This window comes from Crocodylus porosus, unplaced genomic scaffold (assembly GCF_001723895.1).
Source record: "Crocodylus porosus isolate Cpor-Errol unplaced genomic scaffold, CroPor_comp1, whole genome shotgun sequence".
Classification (NCBI taxonomy): domain Eukaryota; kingdom Metazoa; phylum Chordata; order Crocodylia; family Crocodylidae; genus Crocodylus; species Crocodylus porosus.
In genome coordinates this window covers 84,113,004-84,137,426 of record NW_017728906.1, presented here as the reverse complement: position 1 = coordinate 84,137,426, position 24,423 = coordinate 84,113,004, and the positions used below count along the sequence as shown (strand labels likewise).

The 24,423-nt window shown below is 38.9% G+C and overlaps 1 protein-coding gene across 9 annotated transcripts in view; it reads left to right on the top strand.

The window, feature by feature from the left end:
- The window catches only part of INPP4A (inositol polyphosphate-4-phosphatase type I A), a 135,711-nt gene that overhangs the window by 70,623 nt on the left and 40,665 nt on the right, over window positions 1-24,423 (top strand). For 6 of the 9 annotated variants that reach the window (XM_019529456.1, XM_019529463.1, XM_019529458.1 and 3 more), the window contains exons 8-17: window positions 799-878; window positions 3,517-3,628; window positions 4,700-4,790; window positions 5,642-5,789; window positions 10,517-10,647; window positions 13,642-13,746; window positions 14,585-14,693; window positions 18,693-18,710; window positions 21,942-22,125; window positions 23,207-23,425. In XM_019529456.1, coding sequence (XP_019385001.1) covers window positions 799-878; window positions 3,517-3,628; window positions 4,700-4,790; window positions 5,642-5,789; window positions 10,517-10,647; window positions 13,642-13,746; window positions 14,585-14,693; window positions 18,693-18,710; window positions 21,942-22,125; window positions 23,207-23,425 — 1,197 coding nt within the window. The remainder of the gene's footprint in view (window positions 1-798; window positions 879-3,516; window positions 3,629-4,699; window positions 4,791-5,641; window positions 5,790-10,516; window positions 10,648-13,641; window positions 13,747-14,584; window positions 14,694-18,692; window positions 18,711-21,941; window positions 22,126-23,206; window positions 23,426-24,423) is intronic. The other 3 variants (XM_019529462.1, XM_019529457.1, XM_019529459.1) reach the window with 2 other exon arrangements.

Genomic DNA, 24,423 nt, shown 5'->3' with positions numbered 1-24,423 from the left:
GTGGTGAATTACAAAATAGAAGGTTGCTTCTGAGGCACAGAGTGCTAGAAGATGGTTGCAGGAAAGCATCCATGCACTCTGCTGTCTGGCATATGGAAGTTGTGGACTAGCCTCTGCATGATACATATTCCTGAGGTAGTAGACTCACTCCTGTTTGCACAGCATTCAGAAAAGGCAGTTTGAAGTTGAATGTTATCATTCACACTTGCCCTTCAGAATAGCATATTACCCACCAACAAACCGATGTCCGGTTAAAATGAGAATAAGCTCATTCCCTTTTCTGAAAAAAAATAGCAGGAATGTTTCTGGCATAAGGGAATCTGTGTGGATACTTTCACAGAAATTTCCCTTATGTTCACATTGAGGGATAGTTTGCTTCCCCACAGAAGAAGGCCATAAGGCTAACCCTCAAACCTTGAATCTGCAGGTACCATCTGCCTCTCATCCCTTTGCCTCTGCATTGAATTTGGCTCAGAATTCCCTCCCCCACCCTGCCTCACTGGCTGTATATATCGGAAGTGGCCTTACTTTCCACCCAGCAAAAAAAAAAGGGTCTAGTTTTCCTCAAGGTGAATATCCCAAGGGATTTTCTTTATCCTTTATAAACATGGTTCAACAGTTTGTTTATTTGTGTTGTGTATAGCTATATTTTGTTCTTGAATTTTTATTTTATTAATCCTCCATGGAAAAGTGATTTGGAAAAAAACATTAAAATTAAAATGTTGACACTAACAATAATGTTCCTTTTTTCAGATGTATTTACTTCGTTGACACTAATAATAATGTTCCTTTTTTCAGATGTATTTACTTGGTTCTGTGGCATTCATGGTAAAGGACCTACTTCAGGAGAAGAATCATAGGTTGCATTTAACACTAAGGTTTGTAATGTTGTGCCATTTAGAAACCAAATATTCTTAATACTGAGGCTAGTGTGGTACAGGAGCATGCTATGAAAATTGTTTGCATATTTTAATTTAAAAATTAAGTGTCTGAACTTCAGGTACCCAACTGGTGAAAATCAGTTTTTATACTGTGCAGTGGTTAAAATATATAGAGCAAGTCCTTTTCAGTGCTGCAGTAATCTTTTACTGATTCGGTACCAAAGTTTGCAGGGAACAAGGAGTGAGAGGCTGGCATCACTTCTTGAAACTGTCTCTAATCCTACAGGTTAAGTGTATGGGTACAAGTGCAGTTTTTCATTGCTTTCTGCATTTTGTCAAATCATCCCAGCATTTGTTCATGTAAGAGAGTGAGACACCTAAAATATTAGAAGCTTTCTTTATTGATATGGATATCTTAGGTCCTTATTTTTATCTATGATTCTTATATGGTTATTGATAATCTCTAAGGAACTTACAATCTGTACTGTATAGATTGCTACAACATGTCATGAATAGGAAGAGCCATTCCTAATGATGCATATTATACCTTTTACCTTCTTATACTGTTGCGGGGTGCGGGCAGATCGAGGCCTCAGAGGTGAGGGAGGGAATGGGGGCTAGGGCTGGGGCCTTGATCTGCCCCATCCCCCTGCCCTTTCCCCCTTCCCTCCCCACAGGCTTACCTGCTGGGGAGGGAAGGGGGGGCATAAATCTTGAGTTCCTTTTAAATTCCAAAAGTGATCTCTGACCTAAAAAGGTTGGAGACCACTGTTTTAGGGGGAAGTACTGAAGACAGGACGATAGCTTTGCGACAAAGAACCAAATTATTTTGCTACGTGTAGGAGTCTGCATGGAAGTATGAAATCAAGCATGTAAGAGGTTAGTCTGGTAACCTGAGCAGAAAGTTATATTAGAAGAAATTGAACTTGAAGGTGTAAATGTGGGTGGAGGAGCTAGGGATGGTTGAACGCAATGATGAGAATCTTCAGCAGGATGTGAAAAATGAAGGCAAAATCAGCCAGAATGGTCCGAGTAGAGGAGCATGGTCAGAGAGAACGATGCTTGCAGTAGAATCAGCTTGAGAAGCTTGGAAGTGGTTGCTTTGGTTTAGGTGAGAGAAGATCAAGGCATAGAGCTGTAAAGCAAGAATTAGTAAGATTTGACAGCAGAGAATGTGCTGTAGAAGTCGGGAAACAAGTCGGAAAAAACACTGAGGTTCTGATGTTGGCAATGGGTAAAGTAGTCTAATTATTCACAATTGTGGAGAAAACTGTGGAGGTGAGGTGAAGTCGGTGCAGGATTTTCCAGGGTTCTTTGTTGGACATATGACATAGAGAAGTGGTGCCTATCCATTCTGGGCTGCAGGCTGGATGAGTGTGGAATTGGTCTATGTGGGATTGGTCTATGGGCCTGATCCAGCATGAGTCAGCACACCAAAATATTCTAGCCCAACATGTAGCAGATAAGACCCTGGCCCTGTGCACACTGGGATCAGGCCCACCGCTCTGGTACCAGCTCCATCTGGTGCAAGGGGCCATGTCGTCTGCTCATGGGGCTTGCAAATTTGGTGGTGGGGGAGCAGTGATAGCATTCACTGCCACAGCTCCTCCACAGCCAAACTTCTGGACCTGTGTGGAGCCCTGTAGGCCAGATGACATGAGGTGTAATAAAAATACTTAGTTTGATATGGAGTACAAGTCTGATTGGTACAGTGAGAAAAGGGTGTATTTGTGGATGTCTCTTCACTGCAATACATTACCCTTCAAAGATGCAGTTAGGATATACAGCAATATATGTAGCAATTATTTTTCTTTTGAAACTTGATTCCACAACAGTGCCTTGCTATATATGTGCATGTCATCTGTTCCCGTGGTTCCTTATGTGTCTCTTGCATATTACTCTCCAGTATTGTTTGCATGAGTTCTTGTTTGATCTGCTGTTATAGATTTGCTAAAAGGAACCAGCTTCGCAATAACAAAGAATGTGTCATAAATCAATAAAATAAAGGCAATGCTAAGCTAATGCTATTGATCACACCTTAGCTCTCTCCTGCTTCAGCTGGGTATTGCAGCATGTGTGCTATAGCATATAACAATGGGTCTCAACCTGTGGCCTGTGGGCCACATGCGGCCAAATCAGCATGCTGCTGCAGTCCATGTGACATCCTGTAAAAAAAAATAAAATGGTAAGACATTTGACAGTGTAGAAATGAGAGGAATATTGATTTGTATTGCATTACATAATACATTGTATTACATCTGTCAGATAACAGATACAAAACTTTTTAAAAGGATGCATAGGAATTAAATTGTGTGGGTGCGACCCACATAACACGATGAGAGCTGCAAGTGTGGCCCACTGTGGCAAATAGGCTGAGATACACTGGCATATAAAATCACATATATTTAGGAGACCCACGCACTATCTTTGGAAAATCGAGGAAATGCCTCTTTGTTGGTATCATTTACTACCTAGCATGTAAAGTTAAATTAACTTATATCCACATATTAAAAGTTTCCTAATTTAAAATGTTCTTTGAATGTATGGATTATTACATTTTGTACAGCGGTAATAAGTCGTCTATTGATAAACAAATCCTTCTCCAAGAAGTGCTGATTCACAGTGTTTGTTACAGGTCTGCTGAAAGTGATCGTGTAGGTAACATTACAGTTATAGGATGGCAAATGGAAGAAAAAACTGACCAAAGGCCACCTGTAACAAGGTCTCCTGACACCATTAATGGGAGGGTAAGTCTGAACATTTTAGCAGCCTCAGATACAGGGCACAAAGTCAGTAATCTTAGTGGTGATATAATCTGCAGTCCACATCTCTGTTTTAGGTTATAATTTGCTAATACTACTTACCTCATACAGTACTTTAGGATTTCAAAGTAGTAAAGTACTATAGAGATATTGCTCTAATTAATCTGAGACTGATTAATCTGTTAAGAACAGCTTAACATGAATGAAATACTTGAGACAAAGCCTACAATACGCTGAGAGCTTTTGCTTCATGTTTGTGTAAGAGTCTTAGACAAATCTTAGATTACTGCAGTAGTGTAGTAATGGTGACGTACAAAATAATTTTGGGTAATAAACAAGGCCTGGTACACACTAGCTTGCATTAAATGCCTCTGTCAGTTGCTGTGGATGATGTACTAGTTGATGATGCAGTAGTTGACCTTCTAAAAGACCTTCATGGATGTTAACCTGTGAATCAGAAGGCAATGTCAAACAAAACATGGTTAGAGAAACAGGGATTGTAGAATTTCCAAACAGGTGGCTCGTGGGCTGGAAATGCTCTAAGCTATTTTAATAGAACAAAACACACCATTAGTTGAGACCTGGACTTTTATGGTAGTAAAATGTATGGTTTCCAGATAAGTTATTTATCATTGCCCGGCAGCATATAGAGAGAATGTTTAGTACTGCAGACTGTATTCTGGGTATGTTTGAGAAATAACTTCTATATATTGTTTTTACAATGTAAATTATTATCACTGTGTATTGGGCCATGTAATCAGATGGTGTAACTTGATGTAACTAGAGGGTAATTTACAACAGCTGAGAGTTTGGCCTTATCATATTCACAGCACTCAGAAGTGTACCAGGCAACCAGCAGTTAAGTTGGTTTGTTATTTCATCTTACAGTCAGGATAGATTTTGTCCATGATGAACATAGTGAATATTTTAAATAAAAATTTCAACTATGTTAAATGTTTCCTTTATATTGCCATGTTGATACTGACCAGTGTAGGTTGACTTGGTGTGAAGGTGTAGTATTGTATTGTATTTAACGTTTGCTATTATGTTCTTTAGACAGTCTTGCCAGTTGATGAAAGTTTAACAGAATCTCTAGGAATCAGATCTAAATATGCTTCATTACGGAAGGACGCATTACTGAAATCTGGTAAGTAGCATAGATGGATCATCTCTTGTTGATTTAATATCTCCACTATTTATGCTTGATAGTTCTTTTTTAGGGAGCATTGGTTAGACCTAATCTTGTGTCTACACTGTGGCTTCAGTTCAGCAAAGTGGTTAAGTGTGTGCTAAAGTTGATTAAGGGTGGGCTGCTGAATTGAGGTCAATCAAGATAATCTATTTTGCCATTTGCACTATAGCATTCTATAGCACAAAATATGATACCAAATACTCTGCATTATAGTGGAGGTGGTATAAAACCCTGAATAGGCTAGGCTAGCACAGTATAGAATAGAATTTTCTTCATCTAGATAATAGTAATAATAATTTCCGTAAAGAAAAGTAATGATTTTAGACCAAATAATTCTCCAGTAAAATTATGTACAAGGAAAAATGCACCGTCTGTAAAGACATTCAGAATAACATTTGTCCTGTTATTTTCTCTGTATTAACAGTGTTTTAATACTTTTGGGGTGTTTTTTAATAACTATGCTTGAATAATCTGTATTGGTACATGAACTAAATTACATACTAAAGAAAAATAATAGAGCAATGATTCTGCTTTAAAGGACTTGGATCACAGCAGATCAGAATGTTTTTAACACTGTAGACTTCTATTTAAAATCACAGGGTTTACTTTGTGAATCATGTGAACGTTTGCACACCTAACAGGATTTATATGGCATAGAACCCTTGGGCTTCATTAAAAAGTTTTAATGGCACCCTGAAGCTACCATAGCACCTTGGTTATGAATCACTGAGTGAGGACAAAGAGGAGAGATTTGTTAGCATTGAACTCAGATCACATCCTTGCATAATATGGTTTTAATATTTTAGTGTTTGGTGGTGCCATTTGTCGGATGTACCGTTTCCCCACAACTGATGGGAACCACCTGAGGATCTTGGAGCAAATGGCTGAGAGTGTGCTGTCACTGCACATCCCCAGGCAGTTTGTGAAGCTTTTGCTTGAAGAAGATGCAGCAAGGTACGGTTGAATAGATTTGCATGTATTCCCATATTTACTCAAATACAAGACAGCCCTCCCCAAAATTACATTCTATATGTGGAACATTTATAAATGTGTTATACTTTTCCAGGTATAGAATCTAATTATTGTAAGTTTTGACTTGAATTTGTCCCTTTCCCACTGCTACATCAGGAAAAATAGATCTGGGGGGAAATTGTATTGATACACAGTGATAGCAGATAAGAATAATGCAAACAATTCTATATCTACCAGTCCCCGGGCTCACAGAGTCAAGGTACATCTGGCCATTATGCAGTCTTTACTCTGAGGTTCTGTCTTGAATGTCAGATGTCAGCAGCCTGGAGGTCAGAAGCCAGGGCCCACCCTTACCAAGTGGGGTGGGTAAGATGGGCTGATGGTGTGCCTGCTGTCTATGGTGGCCTTGGGTTCTCCTCTTGGGGACCCTTTGTTGCTCTGAAATCCCTCCTTTTGTATTCTTTTGCTCCCTATGATGACTCTTTATCTCTTGGTCTCCCTGTTTCACAAGCCCATCACATGTACACATCCTAATTTGGGCCTTACTGGTGTCCTCCTAATTTAACCCATTTACCAAAACTGGAACTCCTAAGGGTTCTGCAGCTGGGCACTATGACCTGGCCAATATGACAGAGTCCCACATCTCATGTGTGGTACATGTTTTCAGTTTCCCAGCCTGTGTGTCTGCTTCCTGCTTGCCTATGTCGGACACAGTGGGCCTTGAAGCAAACTATCACTAACAGGCTTTTAGAAATCCATTAGCCCTTGCCATTATCCTGGACCATTGTTCTAATGCAGTATCTGTTTTACCTATAAGCCAATTCCCAAAAACCAACCTCTCAATACCATTTTCTAGCCATCAGTACCCATAGACTTATTTCAGACAGAATTCTTGCATTTTATGCTTTTTGAAACTCCAAGATTTAGCACATGTAGTCCACAAACACACTTTTAGGAAGCACTTTTGTATTTACATATATATAGCACAAGCTATGCATGATGTTAGAAACTCTTATTCTTTACTATATAATTCATTGGGATGGGCCCCAGCAGAGTCAATAGCATTTCGAGTCATGGTGACCCCACATCTTCGCACTGCTCAGTATGTGTGTGTATTCCATACACCTCCCACAAAGGATTCACATGCTAATTAGCCTCCCACCATGACTGGAACTAGGTGTTCTTGTCATGAGTCTTAGGATCCTCCAAAAGTGTATATGCAGGTCAGATGCAGGGCAGCTTGGTCCAGCTTCACCTCATGAAGAATGGGAGCACACTAATCATATCTGCCCTGCAGAGAGAGGGGGCAACAGAGAGGTTCTGGATGAACTGTTTGGGGCCCCATTTGGAATCATTGGAAGTGGGAAAGAAGGCACAGCTCAGCTGTGGGAGTGAAGAGGAAGTAAAAATGTGTACAGTGTAGTGGCTCACCATGACTTGAAAGAGAGTTGCTGCAGAGGGGGACTGCATTCAATGAGTACTACCATATATTTTTTTCAGATGGGCTGTACTAATCTATCCTTGTCTAAAGTTCCCATCAGTATGTTTGCCCAATATGGGCCATATGTTTTATAGACTTGCTCGGTGTTTAATCAACTTTATAGCTGGTTTTCATTACTGAGCACATGCTGCTTTTGGCAGTAGTGTAATGATAGGCAGTATATTTTTAATGAGTTTTCCTTGTATACAAATGTAAGACAAGAGCTTTTTCCCGATGCTGCTTGTGGAAGAAACCTTGTCTTGTATTCAAGTAAATATGGTAATAGAGCAATGATTTGTGTCTGTTGCTGAGTTACCAAGGAGCAGCTTGTTACAACAGAGACTTCAGCAAAAATAGCAAGTGAAGCAACTTGCCCACTGCCATGTTACATTGAAGTCAGTTCCTTCGTGTCACCACCACATTGGTTATGAACTATGTTTTGTTCAGGCTAAATATTCTGCTTACTAGGACACTAGTTAATTCTGTTGGGCTAAAATTTCAGCAGGTATAAATCACCATAGTTCCACTGAAGTCAGAGTTAAGGCATTTATACCAGCTAGGTTCTGACCCACTGGTGGATTTATCCTTATGTATGTATTCAGAAGAATCAGGCCTATTCTGTTACTTATAGGTCTGGTTAGGCTAAATGGAAAGTGAAAAGTGCTGCTTTTGTGACCTATACATTTATTCACCTGATATTCGGTGGTTGTATAAAATGCAACTTCAGGGATCTGAAATATATTTTTAATGGTGAATATTCTCAACTTATTTTTAATATTTTGGAATGGCAAATGTTTTTTGTTGCTGCTGAAAAGTGAAAAGCTATAGGTTATGAGTGCCTATACATGTGCAGGGAAGCTGCTCCAATGCGCTGTAATTACAATGGGTTGGAGCAGACTCAGTTAATCGAGTCTGCTGGAGTATGGTAATTACCCCATACCAGCAGACTCCAGTGTCGTGTATCAGCGCTCACACCACCATTTTTCAGCGTGGAAGTTGAGACCTTAAATGGTTCTTGCATCATGGGGAGCCTGTAATAGGTCACATTAATACCTACCTATTTTATAACTCTTAAATATAATAGAATTTCTTGAAGTAGTGCAAAAAGAGGAAACAAAGAGATTAGTTCTGGCTCTCATTCTGATTGCCATAGACTGTGTGGCATTAGTAAGAATATTGCTGGCTACATGCATAATTGCAATCTCACTGTTACTGCTGTAACTTTTTAAAATTTTCTATCGAATTCTTTGATGACACAACAGAGATGATGCATCATAATAAAGTTTTTTAGAAAATGGCAGGCATAGGGGCCAGTACATTACAATGTATGACACTTTTATATCTGGCATCATTTATACACAGCATCTTATAATTTTTAACAGAATCATTTTAAGCCAAACAGAAAAAGAAGATTGCATTTAAGGAATGAAAATATCTGTAGGCAAGGAGGGAACTTTGGATAGATGTGTCAACATCAGGGAAATGATAACCATTTCCAGCTGGATGAATGGAGCATGAGTGAGTAGAGCAGCAGATTAAGAATAGAGTTCTTGAGAAGAAAAGCCAGAACCACCACAGGGCTGTCAAGTGACTCCTGGAACAATTGGCTGCCTTCTATACTACTGAAAACTAATTTAAAATGCAGCCTAAAAGACTCAGGAGCACTGTTTTCTCTCGGTGAGTACATGGATGGCTTTAAAAACCAGAAGGGTAGATTTGAATTGAAATAAAACAGATAAAAAGTAAATCGAGTGGATATAGTGATAGTTGATGGTGATAGTTGATAGAGATGTTGAGCTGCTCTGGTTTGAGAGAGAGAAGTAGTGCATTTGCTTATTCCTTGGCCTCACATTCCAACTTCTCGTTTAATCTTCCAAAGTAATCATAGTAAGCAACTCATTGCAGACTTTGGAGGCTTTGCATGTCAACAGTTGGCAACAGTATAGAGCACTGGAATGAAATCAGCATAATGCTTTTTTAACTTGTGTGTTAAGTGTAAGAGAAGCATGAGAAGTATTACTCTGTAGTTCAAGTTGTTGACTAATGCGTGACTATAATAAGAATCAGTTATTTGTAATGTTTCTCACACAGCTCCTTAGGCCTTCTGCTTTTATCTTCTGAAATAATATTATTGAAACTAGGACAGAACCCTCCACTGAAAAAGTCAGATAATAATTATGGAGCATTGTAGTAGTCTCAAGCTGGCAGGGATTTACGCCACCAAAATACTCACATAAGGGGTAATGAACTGTTATTCAACCAACTTTGTTTACTTTTCTCTTTGCCTAAAGTTTCTTTCAACCCAACAAATCTTGAGAAGATTTCATTCATGTGTTTCAGCCTTTTGTGGTCCTTTTTTGAACACTTTGACACAATTTGGATATGTTTGTGGCTATGGAAGGGTCTGTGTGAGTCTTTAAGGGGAGCAGAGATTGTACCTCTTCGTATTTATTGGCACAGTTGCTCCACATGCTGATCCTTGTGCTTACCATTACAGTATATCAGGTGGATTCAAGGATTGGGTGGATTCCACCTTCTTATGCACTTTCTATTTTTTGGGTAGCAGAAACGAGCAGTTTCTATGTTTTCCACAGCACAGAGGCTTTTCAGCCACATTAAGTGAAGAAAGAATTCTCTCTAACTCCAAGTCTCTGTATGGGAACCATCCCTGATTGAATACTGGTAAAATTGAGATAGGGAGGGAAAGTCATCTCTGTGGCTCCTTACAGACTTAAAAAAAAACCCCAAACGAACCATTTTACCAGAAGAAGCAATACATTAGTTTGATCCAGGCAGTGCGTTAGTTAGCAGTGTGTTGTATAGATCCAGTGCTTCTTTTGCTACTTTTTGGTGCTTTTATCTAATAGCTGATTCAATCGTCTATTAGATAAAAATGGCAAAAAGGCCCACTAAAGCTCTGGATCTATACAGATGGTGGGCAAGTTGGGTCCAGCTAATGGGATGCCTTTTCTGGGCATGAGCTGGGCTTTGCACAGTAGTGTGCTAAGTTTAAAGTAAAACACTGTTTGTTTGTTTTTTAATAACTCTAAGTGGACCTTTTGTCTATTGCAGTGCATTGGTAAATATCTTTTGAAACATCCCCTGGTGATGGATTTCTCTGGCGTGTGTTGGTTGAGGATTCTGCTGCATTGATATCACAAGGGATTGTTTATTTTAGTTGACTGTGCAACAGATTTGAAGACTTTTTTGGTTTTTTTTTTTCTTCTAGGGTTTGTGAATTAGAAGAGCTGGGAGAGCTGTCTCCCTGTTGGGAAAGCCTTCGTCGACAAATAGTTACTCAGTACCAAACGATTATACTAACTTATCAGGAAAACCTAACTGACCTCCATCAGTACAAAGGTTAGCAAAATTTATTTTCAGTAACAATGGGTAATGTGGTCCAGTCCTGTGTTCCTTTTAAAAAACCACATTCACGAACAAAAAATGTTGCTTTAGTCTTGGTTTAATAGAAAAAAATATTAGAACCAAACATTTTTACTCTTTTTGTTTTGCCAAGAAGTTAACTTAGAACTTCGTATCATTAGTTATTTTTGCAACTTAAGTTAGCAAAGAAGGCACAATGAATAATGTTGTGGGGGAGAGGTAGGTGATCTCCAGTTTCAAATTTTTCATGATATATTTTTTTTAATAACTTACACTCAGCACAATAAATTATATTAGCTTAATCTCCCAAATTCTCTTCTATAGGCTTTCGCTGGCAATATAACGTACTAAATTTCACATAATTAATAATGAACAATATTTGTGTAATGAAGGAAGTTATAGGCATATATCTTTGCCAGTGTACACTCCTGATTCAGCTTAATAATAGGGTGGAACCTATTTTGTAGTGAACTGGCCTCAGAAATCCCCGGTTCATTGCTGTTCCTTGTATATTGATATTTTCTGACACTTTATAATGCATGCTATGTGTGTGTGCATGTGTGTACTTTTGTGTAAAAATGTTTATTTTTCTGTAACCAAAAATCTCTGTGTTTTTGTGTGTTACTTGTTTGGCTGCTTTTCCTACACTTGGTGGACTCTCTGTACCCTGGTAGATGCTGTATTTATTGTGCAAGTAACATATTAATTCCATGATAAATTATAACATTATAACATGCCACACGTTCCGCCAATTTATGGTGCAATAACGTGCAAGCCAGGCACAAAGATGTTCCATAGCTAATAAATAGCTAAGCTAAAAAGCTAGGCACTTTAATTTGAACATGTAGCATGTTTGACATCTGGCTGGACTGCACAGATTTAGGTATGGGCACATAGGGAGCTTATCAGCTGCATGGTGTAGCCCTGAATTGGGCTGAACCACATGCCTTTAAGTTCTGGTGCTCCAGAAGCTCCTCAGCTAATGGGCTTCCCATGCACCAAGCCACATGGTTGCCCTGCATTGGGCTGTACTGTGCAGTTTTCAGCTTGCCAGCATGTGGGGAGCTCATCAGCTGAGGGCTCCCTATGCAGTGGCACCTAAAGCCCACAATGCAGGCTGATGCCAGGCTGCACTGTGAAGCTTTCTGTTTGTCAGCACACGGGGGAGCCTGTGAACTCCCTGTGTCTTGGCAAGATGAAACAGCACTGCAGGATATAGAGCATGGTCCCAATACCAGGCTCCCCACACGTGCAGTCACATTATTGAGAACTGAGAAATTTTATCTCAGATTTCCAAAATCGCACATCCTGCCATGCACATCTCTGGCCAGCACGATGCACAGTTTTGGGGATTTGGGATAAAATTGTCAGATTCCAATCCTGTGCTAAATTAACATCTGCCAGAGGCCTAAAATGATGATTTTATTGGCATTTCAGGAGGATTCAGTATGCTGCTACTTTTCTTATGGGAGTTATTTGATTCCTGTGTTTCATCATAAGAAGGAATGTATATGTGAAATAATTTAATGGCTTAATAACTAAATGAGAAGTAAGGCAGTGGAACTCCTGTGTGCTGGCCTCTTTACACAGTAAAAGAATTTCATTCTAAAAGCACAAAACAGTAATGAACAGCATTAGGAATAGTGATCTTTCTGTGATTCCAGTTAAAAAAAATTCTGTAAGCAGTTCATAAGATAACAGTGAAACCAAATGCAACTGCTGTCAAGTTTCACAGTACACAAATACTAAAGTTACATCTTGTGTTTCTCCTTGGATTGCTGGAAGGGAAGGGTATAATTAGAATATGAATTACTGAGCCCAGACCTGGTATTGCTCTATGCATAATGGATAACAAGAAGTACCAGAGCAATTACTGGTAGTGAGGATTACATTATTTGGCAGTCGATATTGTTGCATATTTACTTTCTTGACTACTTTCTTGAGACTTCCATCCAACAAACCACTTCAGCTCATGCTTGTTTTTTATGTTGCTCTTGAAGTCGGTGGGACTAATGCACATGCCTAAAGCCAACCATGTGTCAAAATACATTTCTGGATCAAGTCCAAGGAGCTATAACAGTAAGATAATAGTCCAGTACTGAAATGTAAACTTCTTTGTTCCTTAGTTAGCTTCCAGTTCCTCAAGGCACTTAAGTTTGCATAACTTTTAAACACATGCTTAAGTAGCTTGCTGACACTAAGTATTTCGTATGTAAGTTCCTAAGGACATATCACATTCCAGTTCGCTCTTCAGATTAGTATCTGTGCTTCACATGATCCAATAACTAATATTTATTATTATTAATATTTGATAAACAGAGTACTCTGTTATGCTGAGCCTCAGAATACCTCAATTGCTGGCATCTAATTCAGTTGTATTTGGTAGCATATACTACATAGTCTATAAAGTTGAAGAGAGTAGAGGTATCATAACACCTGTGTTTTCCTAGCATAGTTACCAGTATGTGTTGTGGAGTGGAAAATGTGTTCAGTTGTTGGGTTGGTTTTTTTTTTAAAGGATGTGATTTCCTGATTCCTTTTAGAATTGGATTTGTTAAATATATTTTTTTTTCAGGTTCTTGTGTCATCTTGTACTTTTCTCTTAGTCTTGCTTACAGTGAGAACATGTTTCATCAAAGATTAATATATTACTGTCCTCCAGTACCATAGGGTTAGTTACAGGATTTTTAGGACATTGCAACTTCTCACTAAAATAGATTTTAAATGAATCCTATTATCACCCTTCCATTTTTACAGTCATACAGTTTATTGCTGATTGCATGGGCCTCAGGAGCACAAGTTTCCACTGACCAGAAGACTGGTTGTCATACTTTGGCCCAGCATTACCCTCACCTTGTCTACAGCTCTGCATCAGGTGTGGAAAGGAGCCCCATCCCACATTGCCTCTGGAAGCAGCAAAGGTTTTAAAGTGCAGATACAGAATAAATATGTCTCTCTCACATTTCTCAGGTCCCTCGTTTAAAGCAAGCAGCTTGAAAGCTGATAAAAAATTGGAATTTGTTCCTACAAATTTACACATCCAGAGAATGAGAGTCCAGGATGATGCAGGATCAGGTACGTCTCTCTCATTGTCTCATATATTTATGTTTTCCCCTTTGTTTTGGACTTCCATTTTCCCTTCCACAGCTCAGTTTTTGCAAACCAGTGCAGCTTCTGTGCTGTGCTAAACTATCTAACATTGCATAACATCTACCCTCCTTGGATCTCAGAATACTTTTACCAAAAATAAATAAATAAATAAAAGTAAGTATCATTATTCCTGTTTTTATTTTACGGTAAAATTGAGTGGTGGAGTGCCTTCCTCCTTCTCTCACCAGATTTCCAGTCCTTTTCTGTTTGTGCTGAAGTAAGCTTCAATGTCCCTTTTAGGTTTTAGAATCCTTTCAGGTTGTGTCATGATGTCAAAGTCCTGCCTGTTGGATGTTTTTATGTAGTTACTTTATTTCACTGTAGCCAGGACAAATCCAATATTTTGTATTAATGTATAAGGACCATAATACTTGCAAAAAAGTATTAGCAGTGATATCAAAAAAAAAAAAAAAAGATTCTAATTTTTCAGCCCCTTTCACCTGTCTTCAGATGGGAGAGATGAATAGTTTGGCAGGTGTCAAGGTTAATCCCTCTTCCTTATATCCAAGGTGTATTGCATTTGTCAGGTTTGTCAATTAAGACAGAGGGATCTGGGTTTGTAGGACTTGGCAACTCCTTAAGGCCATTAAAACCGTTCAAGGTTACTGTAGATCTCAGATCTGTTTGGAAGGGCCCCAGTTTTGGGGAGAAGGGAAGGGGAGGGTTGAGAAAATTATGTTTTGAGTAGTTTAAATTTCCACAGATATTCAAGCAAAGTGAAGAGGGTGAACTTTCATTTGTAAGCACTTTTTGTCCATCCCAGATCAGAATTACGACATAGTGACCATAGGTGCGCCAGCAGCTCATTGTCAAGGCTTTAAATCAGGTGGCCTACGGAAAAAACTGCATAAATTTGAGGACGCGAAGAAACAGTAAGTAGAAGAATTGTTATAAAAGTTGTCACTTGATTTTATCTAATGCTCCATGCTAACGATTTGGACAATATGCTCACCATTTCACCTTTTTGTAATATCTACATTTAGAAGTTCTACTATATAAAGTGAACATTATCATATATGTCTTTTATAAAGAGGGAGAAGGAAAAAAGTTTCCTTTTTGTTCTTTTTGTTGTTATTAAATTAAAAAACCATTATGATTTCTTAGAACTTTTAATATTTCAGGATAGTTACATTATGGTATTCAATTTCTAGTTTAACTCTTGAAGGTACTTTAGCTGAGTTTATTTCCTCTCTAATTGCAGGTTTGGGAATTGTTGTTAAGCTCTCCCTAAAAATGGTATATTCAATATTTTTGTTTCCTTCAGCTTGTTTCCTCAGCATGTCTGAGCTGGACTTCCAGATCAGTTAAAAGAAATTTGCCATGCATTATTTCATAATGTACAACCTTAGTTGGCTAAAGAATTTTCACTGAAGTCAGATGAGAAATTGGGCAAAGTAATTGACCCTAGCTTCTATCTCTTACTGATGTCCTAAACCCAAAAGCACAAGCACGGAAACTGATTCTGTTCAGGAGTCTTCCAGTATCTGATCTTTTCCCTTAGATCTTAAAGCTTCTGTCTAAAGATGAGTTTCTCATCTCTGTCAACACTCCCAAGAAGACAATAGCAGTCCCTAGCAGGCAGTTTCCCTGTTGACATCATAGCTTTGGAGATAATTGCTTCAAGCTTCCTTGTTTCTCCCCCACATTTTATGCAGATGAGTAATTACTAATTGCTCCCTGTCTGCACTCAGACCCATGCACTTTCTGCTCTATAGAAGCCATCTTCCACCTCCACATCACACCCTCCTTCCTTCTGATCCCCTCAGCAGCCTCTCCAGAGGAATGGCCAGGTAACATTGCAAGAGAGGGCAGAAGTTGGAAAGGTCAGCTGTTGAGGGGAAGGCATGCACAATGTCCCACTGGCTTTGTGGAACTTAATAAGTGAAAGATAATGCCAGGCAGGTTTGTATTATCTTTTTTGCCTCCCTCCCCCTGAGGGGTTACAAGAGCAACTGCAGGTAAGGGAAACCCCACTAACATAACTTAGAGACACATGGGATAGAAGAAGCTGGAAATCTGAGCTGGCATGAAGGAAAAGAAAGTAACTGTGATATGGGAACACAGCTCAGTCCTACCAGGTAGTATTTTAGAAAGGTATTGGGGTGTACAATCAGCAGCACTATTTTTGGTAATGGATAGGGCAGAGGTCCCAGGTGTGTTGACCATCAGATCCTCAAATTTTCTTTGCAGCCACAGAAAATTAAAAGTGAGGTTGACAGGGAGAGCAAAGCATAATGTTGCCAGCCGTGTGTTACTTGTTTGATTTTGTTGTCCATCAGCCACAGAAAACTGGGGACTACAGAAGCAGGGCAACTTGTAGTGCCACTTGAACTTCAGAGTCAGACCAGCATATATTTTGGTAGTTAGAGCGATACTAACCTCTGCTTCCCATAAATGTCTGACATATAGGATGTGGCAGGAAGAAAAAGCTGAAACTTCAGTAGAGTGGGCTGACATTTCTGTTGTTGTTGGTTTCATAGTCCTGTAAATGATAATTGGTCTACTTATGTACTTACATGGACCTGTCACTGCGGTGTCTTAAGTAACTAAACCACCTGTTGGTGTGAACAGACGGACAAATTATACAAAATTAAAGTATCACGCATCAGTTGATCTGCAGTAGTTATTCCATGCGTCCACGCTTTTCCACAGTAAGTTAAAACTAGACCAGGGCAATTTACCTCAATTGAAATAAATACTAGATAAGCCTAATTTAGCTTCCAGTTAGCATGGGATGGGGTGACTGATGTAACAGTTATCACAGAGAAGATGACAGATGATAATTCACACCCCACCAAAACATCTGCTTTTAATTTGGTACAATTCACTCAGCTGTACACACCCAATCCTCAAGCCTTTATTTCCAACCAGCGTTTTTCTCCTAAGCCTTTACAAGGCAGCCATCTCTGTGCATATGAAAACTGCATGTCTTATTTCTGAGTTGAAATAAGCTTTTCTACCGGTAATATCCTTATCGGGAGATAGCACAGATTACAGGCCCGTCTTCTGTTTATTGATCTCTCCCCCTCCCATGTTAATTTCGAACAAATGACAGCCCACAGGCTGCATGTGGCCCTCAAATGGTTAAATCATGGTTCACAGGGCTGAAAAGTCTGCAGCAGGGCAGTGATGACATTAACTCCCATGATTGTCAGAGTCTCTGTGTTGATGGGGCCAGCACTCAGGAAGTTAATGCTGTTGCCACTTGCCCCACATTATTTTTTTCCACATTGAGATCCCTGTTGAGGGGTGCTTTATGGTGGCAGTAGGCAAGTGGCAGCAGTGTTAAACCCATGGGGCTGGTTGCTCTGCTAATATATTTACAGATTGAGATCCCCATTGGGGATGCCTTTCAGCACTAGAGCAAGCAGTGATGGTATGGTCAGCACACGAGAGTTAAGACTGCTGTTGCCTGTCCCACTGCTGACATGGGTTGTCTGGCCCAGAAGAAGCCCGTTGGTCCAGACCTGCCCTACAAACCTAAATGGATTGGACAGCTCTGATCTTAAAACATTTTGTCAGTTTTGTAACAAACCATATAACGGTGAGCAAGGATGAATACTATACCTACCAAGATAATTATAAGAGGTATTAGATCACATGAATGGCAAATCAAACAGGCTTCTTACACTTCATCCTCAAAGCATAACCACCATTTTTGTCTCTGCTCACTTGGGGACATGTACATCAAATAAAAAATTGGATGCCCTGAGGCTTGGAATAATAGCATGTATTGACTCAAAAGAGCTTGTTCTACATATTACATGCATCACATCAGAAACCCAAAGAATAGAACCAGAAACATAATTATTGTTCATAACACAAGCAAAAGAGCCAGAAACACTGCAAAATAAATAAAATTAATAATAAAAATATATCCCCACTTTAGTAAGCGCAAAAAATACTGCAGGTACAAGGCAGCGGCTAGTGGCTAGTTGTGGAATCCATTGATTTTTTTTTTTTTGGCCAGAATTAGCTCTCTGGCCTATATTGTCAAAGAGGGAGGGCTAATGATCATAATGGTTCCTTCTAACCTTAAACATGTATTCATTTACAATTATCATTATCTTAAGAGTAGCAAGAGCAAGATCCAATCACTTGAATGCTCTATCACGTTTTGTAAAAAGAAAGCACTCTTTGACAACTAAATAAAAGGTTTTAAGAGTCTAATTTCTCCTTGTGTATAAACTGCTGAGGCAATATAAATGGAATTTTATCAAATAATGTAAGATATAATGTTATAATCTCCGTAACAAACAAGAGTCCCTTTTTGTGGATTTGTTTGCTTTTATACAAAACAATGTAACAGAAAAGAAATGGTCAACCTGTAGCATGGGTGCCATAACTGGCATAGGCAGCCTCTAAGTGTGGCATGTGGCACAGTTCAGGGAGGGGACAGGCAGCACAGTAGCAAACAGGGCAGGAAGCAGAAAGAAGAGCAGTAGATCAAGCAGTGAGCACAGGGTGGGGGGCAGGAAGCAGACCTACAGATTGGGCAGTGGAGGGGTATCGAGTGGCACTTGGAATGGTGCCAGGGCTAATTTGTGGCACACCTGCCAAAAGGTAGGCTCCAATATAGTAGAACTTTATTCCATCTTTCTTCATTTTCACTGCTGAATAAAAAAGCGATTTTATTTTTTCCTTGCTTATTGGCAGAACTGTTCCTTGCACACGTGTAATGCTCTAAATGAATACCATGATCATCTGACATTCTTTAGTACGTGCATTTTTTTGCTTCCAGGTTTAATCACATGTACATGCATTATTGAAAATATTAAACAAATAAGATATTTTCCCAGACATTGTTTTTTTTCCTGCTTTTGGTATTTGCTAACAATCTGCTAATTTTATTTTGGTTTTTTTTTTTTTAGCAGTTATGAGGAATGTTGGTGAGTTTTCTGTTTCTGGGAGTTTGTGGAGAGAACTTTTTTTTGTTGTTTTTTCTTTCCCTTTCTTTGGCAAAGATCAGTGTGCTTTAAAATGTACAGGGTGTTTTAGTGTCATGAGTCATGGCACCACTACTTGTGCTTCAAATGACTGTAGGTGCTTAGTAGAACACGATGTATGAATGAATTTGTTTTTCCATCTGCAATGTTTATTTTGTAATGAACAGCTAATTTTAGAGCTTTCCTTGATTACAAGACTGCAGATTTGAACAAAACAACATTCTCTATTACTTCCAGTGAAAACAGGTTGCACTTAGTGGAAGAGACATAGCTACACAATATATATTTTTTAACGCTTTCTTCTCCTAGTAATGGAAGAGAGGTGACATAATGCATTGTTTTAAGTTCTAATTGTCACAGTAGATTTACATATTTTTTTTAATTTGTACATTTAAATGTGTTCCTAAGCCTTGTGCATTTTCCCCTTTAATTTTATAGATACTTTGTAAAGTTCAGTACTGTAAGAGAACAGAATAAAATATAGGGCTAATGGCACAGCAGTGCTCTTGCTCTGAATTAGTTCTGTGAGCTAGATTTCCGGAGCCAAGTAAAAAGTCTACAGATATCAACTGAAGGCTTACATTGATTTTGATGACTTTTGGATTGGGCCTTCAAATTGGACCACGTGTAGCTTCCAGTAGTACCACAACATGTACATGCTGCATACAGCAGGCGTTATGTGGTTTAGTTTGGTTTGTGGGGGTTACATTTCATATATTAAAATCTATTAATTGGGCAGTATAGCTTACCTTTATAAAACAACAGCTGTTCATTTGAAAGCATGATTGCAGATTGGAAAGTGAATATGTGTGAACTTCATACCATAAAATTTCTTTCCTCTGGCATTCCCAGTGAATGTTTGCTGGTTTTGCTTTAAAAAAAACCCCAACCAAATAATAAGAGTCAAATCTGAACATGCTGCATGGCCTTCCTCCCAGATACATTACCTTGCTGCATGATAACCCTACTGTAGTGGAAAGAAATTGCTCAGAGGCATTGTCACTAAGAGCACTGGTCAATGTGGCATAAAAGTCCTAAAAGAGGAGATCTGTTTCATGTGAGGTGAGGAGTGTTGAGAAATGGTTTCCCTCCACTCCCTGCAGATAGGTGTGTGACCAGAGGAACACAGATGATGCAGCTGGTTCAGCAGTTCCTATTGCATTGAAACCTTCAAAAGGGAAAGCCGTCTCTTTAAAGGAGGTCAGACTTCTGGCTTTACGAACTTCTCAGTCTATGAAAATGCCTTCAGATTGATTGACCTTTGTGACAATTGTTTTTGAAGCGTGCCCCCTTAAGTATCGCCTGCATTATCTCATGGACACGTGGTAAAAGTGAACCCGCATTACTGCTTTTCTTGCAAAAATTTTTAAAAACTCGTATAATGTCTCCCTAGTCAGTGGCTCAAAATAAAGTTTATATCCTTGCTCCTGACCCCATCCCCCTAGAGCAGTATTCATACTTCTCAAAAATACTGATTTGGGCCTGATGAACCTGGCAAGTAGTTTCTGTGAGATGCTAAGCATGGATTTGTCCAACAAACAAGCTGGGTTTTGCACCTGTAGTAAGTACTGTTCTTTCCAGTGGCTGTAGAGTGAAGCCAATAATATTTAGAAGAAATTAGTAGAAAGAGAAATAAATTAAGTTCTCAGGCACCTTTTGTCTTGATATTTCATCCTGAATGCAAAATTATGCCTGTTGGATTCTGAGCTGAGACAGAGGCCTGGCCTCCACAGAGGTTTGTTTTCTTCTTTTTTTTTAGGGCCCTTCTAGATGCTCAGGTAAAGGCATGATAGGATCTGATGCGCACACAGTCACCTCCTGCCATGCTACACGTGCATGGCAGGCAATGTGATTGTGGGATCCAGCACCAGATCCAATCACACCTTATTACTGGTGCACAGGGAGCCTGGGATTGCAATCCTAAAATCCCTGTGCACAGTAAGTAACAAGTTTGTGTGTCTTCAAGCCTCATCAGCTGCAAGGCTCGCAGCAACACACGGGATACTGCCACAGCTATTGCAGGGCTCACAGTTGTGGCAGTATGTGGTGCACCCCTGTATCTGGGAGCCCCATTAGCTGACAGGGCTCCCAACCACAGTGGTGGCCACATGTTCAGTTAATGGCATAATAAGAACAAGCCACAAAATTGATATACATTTTTTGTGGAATAACTTTGTGGCTTATTCTTTGTTTTATCATGCCATTCATTGATTAAATGTGTAGCTGGGTCACAACTTAAGACATCATTAACTGGTTAATCATGTCTTAAGTGTAACATGTAAATGGGACCTTTTACTAGTACAACTCCAGTGTGGATGGAATTGTACCAGTATAAAGATGCAGATTCTCTTTTAAAAAAAGTTTATTACCCTTCTTGTATGGGAACAAACCATGTGCCCAGCAAGGAGGGTACCACTTAATTATTTCAGTGTAGTACAGATTTTGTATACAAGCAAGGTCAAGGCCAAATTTCCCTAGATTGGCAAGGAGGTATCAGAAACATACCTGAGGGCTTACTACACTACAGTGACTTTGCTATCCCAGCAACACTCCCCTTGCAGCAATTCATCTTATGCCAGCAAAAAGAGCATCTTTCCTGAATAGCTTAGACTAGTCTCCCAAAGCAAAATAAGTTATATAGGCAAAAGGGGTTTTTTTGTTTTGTTTTTTATTTTGGTTTTTTTGGCAGTGTAACTAATTTTGCCTGTACTAAGGCTTTTGCTAGCCAAGTTGTGCCATTGAATTGGTGGGGTGGAGGAGGGTGAGATTTTCATGCTCCCAACTAATATAGCCAGTAAAGCTGTTGTGTAGACCAGGACTCAATAAAGTATCTGTGTTGGGAGAAGGAGGGAGAGTTGATCAAACAGCCTGAAGAAGCAGGAGATCTGTCTCTGATAGCAACATGTATCACACATAGTCTCCTCAGAAAATGTTCCCTCTGATGTGTTAGCTCTGTGCAAGTCACTAGTCATAAGCAGTTAGTAAATCTGCATTTGAATGCTTCCATTAAATGCAGAAGTGCTTAGGTATAGTGTTCTAGCTCAGTAATCACCTTTTCACTGTTGATTGATAGCATAGGTAGATTCTATTGTCTGCAGTTACTTCCTCAGCATGAAAAAAGTGTGACTGTAGTGTTTATATATTTTTTCTTTAAAAGCCTTCTTTCTTTTTCAGCACTTCCATGAGCTCCCAATCTATAATATACATCCCACAGGACATTGTTAGAGCAAAGGAGATTATTGCACAAATCAACACCCTCAAAACTCAAGTCAGTTACTATGCAGAAAGGCTCTCAAGAGCTGCCAAGGATAGATCAGCTAACGGTCTGGAAAGAACACTTGCCATTTTAGCAGATAAGGTAACTGAATCACTGGGAAAGATAATTTTTGGTAGGCTTGCTTCAAACATTCAAGTATGGTTCCTTCAAAGCTGTACTTGACCCATACAGGGTGGTAAATTCAAGTGGGATTTGTTTTCCATCATGTATTTGAATACTATTCATTCAGTACTAAAAAGGAGCATCAATGATATGGCCCTGGGTCTAACTATAGTGATTCATTCAAAAAATACTTTAATCCTTTTAAAAAAAGCAGACTGGCAATCAAAATGAACCTTATTTACTGGGCCAGGAACAAAAATAGTTGTATTGAGCTTTGTTTTATTTTGTTTGCTGAGCTCTAAGAAAGTACACAGAATAAGTTGGCAGTATCACATGACAATATTTGTATCAGTTTACTGCGTACATATTTGGAATGTTTATGTACACTTTCCCATAATGCAAAAATTAACGTCAAGAATTTAGAAATAAAAAAGAGTAAGCACTTATACAAAGTATTAGGCTATGGATTTCGGTACTAATGCATAATGATGAGTTGTGTAGTTTCATAAGATTTTTTTTAATTGACATATGAATAAGAATAGTATCTGAAATTATATTGTGTAGAGGAAATCGTCATGCTTCGGTGAAGCCTTGAGTACTTCACTAAGTGCGCTAAGTCCTTTCCCCTACGATATTCTGTTGGATCATGAGGTTTACTTATGCCTTCCTCTCAGCATTCATTAGTTGTCTTCTGAAACGGCATATAGAACTAAACTGAATATTTGTCATTTTAGTTTGGCAGTTTGTGTCTACTGAATAGAAATGCACAAAAATAGATAAGCAAAGCTTTAAAATAGAGAATGAAGAGCTGGTTTTAGGTGGAGATGCTCAGAATTGTAGGTTGTTGTTAAATATGCACTACGTGCACATCTAGAATAAACAAATACATTTTGAAAATCACTCTGTGGACTTTTACATGTGTTCCTTTTAAGGTCCTGTTCAAAATACAATTTTAAAAGTAGCCCAAGCCTTTAAACCAATGATAGTTTCCTTTTATGAAAAAGTAATAATATGCATTTTTAAAAGGAAATGCTTTAAAATGTGTTTTGTATCATTTTAGACTCGGCAGCTTGTTACTGTCTGTGACTGCAAGCTTCTGGCAAATTCAATACATGGACTAAATGCTGCAAGGCCAGATTACATAGCCTCAAAGGCATCTCCAACCTCTGGAGAGGGGGAACAGGTAATGTTAAGGAATGATCAAGACACTCTTGTGGCAAGATGGACAGGAAGAAACAGCCGATCTTCTCTGCAGGTGGATTGGCATGAAGAGGAATGGGTAGGTTTGCTGAAGGGAGGGATGAGTCCTGCACCTGCCATCTACATTCTCCTCCTTAGTTCATTCTTTACTCTGAGCCGTTTGTTTCAAAGCTATTAACCACTGGCCAGAGATCTTATCTTGGAGCACATTACTTCACACCTTTGTCATCTGAAGGGTTACCGGTAAGCAGTCTAAGGCACTATTTCCATGCTCTCCAGGCCTACTATTTGGTCTGGGGAGCAGGAGCATTGCATAACAGCAGTCAGTGACTGTTAGACCAGATAGCTTTCCTGTGGTTAAGTCTGTATTGAAAGGTAATTGTTTTTTATAAAAAAAAAAAAAACCTCAAGAGCCAGCTTGCAGGGTGTTCCTTTCTCAACCGCTGTGCTGAAGGAAAAAAACAAACCCATGTACAAAATCTGCATATTTAATAGATCTCTACATATTCATATATTTTAACATGAAATATAAACTTTTAAATTATTTTCTGGTTTTCCTGATGAAAATATTTAAACATGGTATCTGTCTGTTTTGGTAATGCACTGCATTTTAAAACAGGCCAAAGAAAGAATTAAATTCAAATAATGCTGCCAATTTAAATAGGAATTGCCTTGTCATAGTAATATAATTACATAATAGAGGGTGAAACAGGAGTGGGTACCATCTTAGTTAAAATTGTTCAAATTAATTATAGTGATGGCGACAAATACAAGAAAGAAACAGTGTGTAAATATATTTCACACCCAGCCTTTTCATCCCTGATGCTTTAAATCAAGCCCATATTTAATTCAACACCTAGTACTGCAATTCAAGAACTTATTTTTTTTATTCCTTTTCATGTACATGTGAGCAAGCAGTTTTCCATCTCTATGTGATGGCTTATTGATTTGACATTAGTGCTGTCAGAGTATGTGTATGTGCAAGTATGGCTGCTTATATGTACATTTATATATTTTTTTCATAATATTAATATAGGAAAGATATGATGCTATGCTTTAAAGCAGGGGTGGGCAATT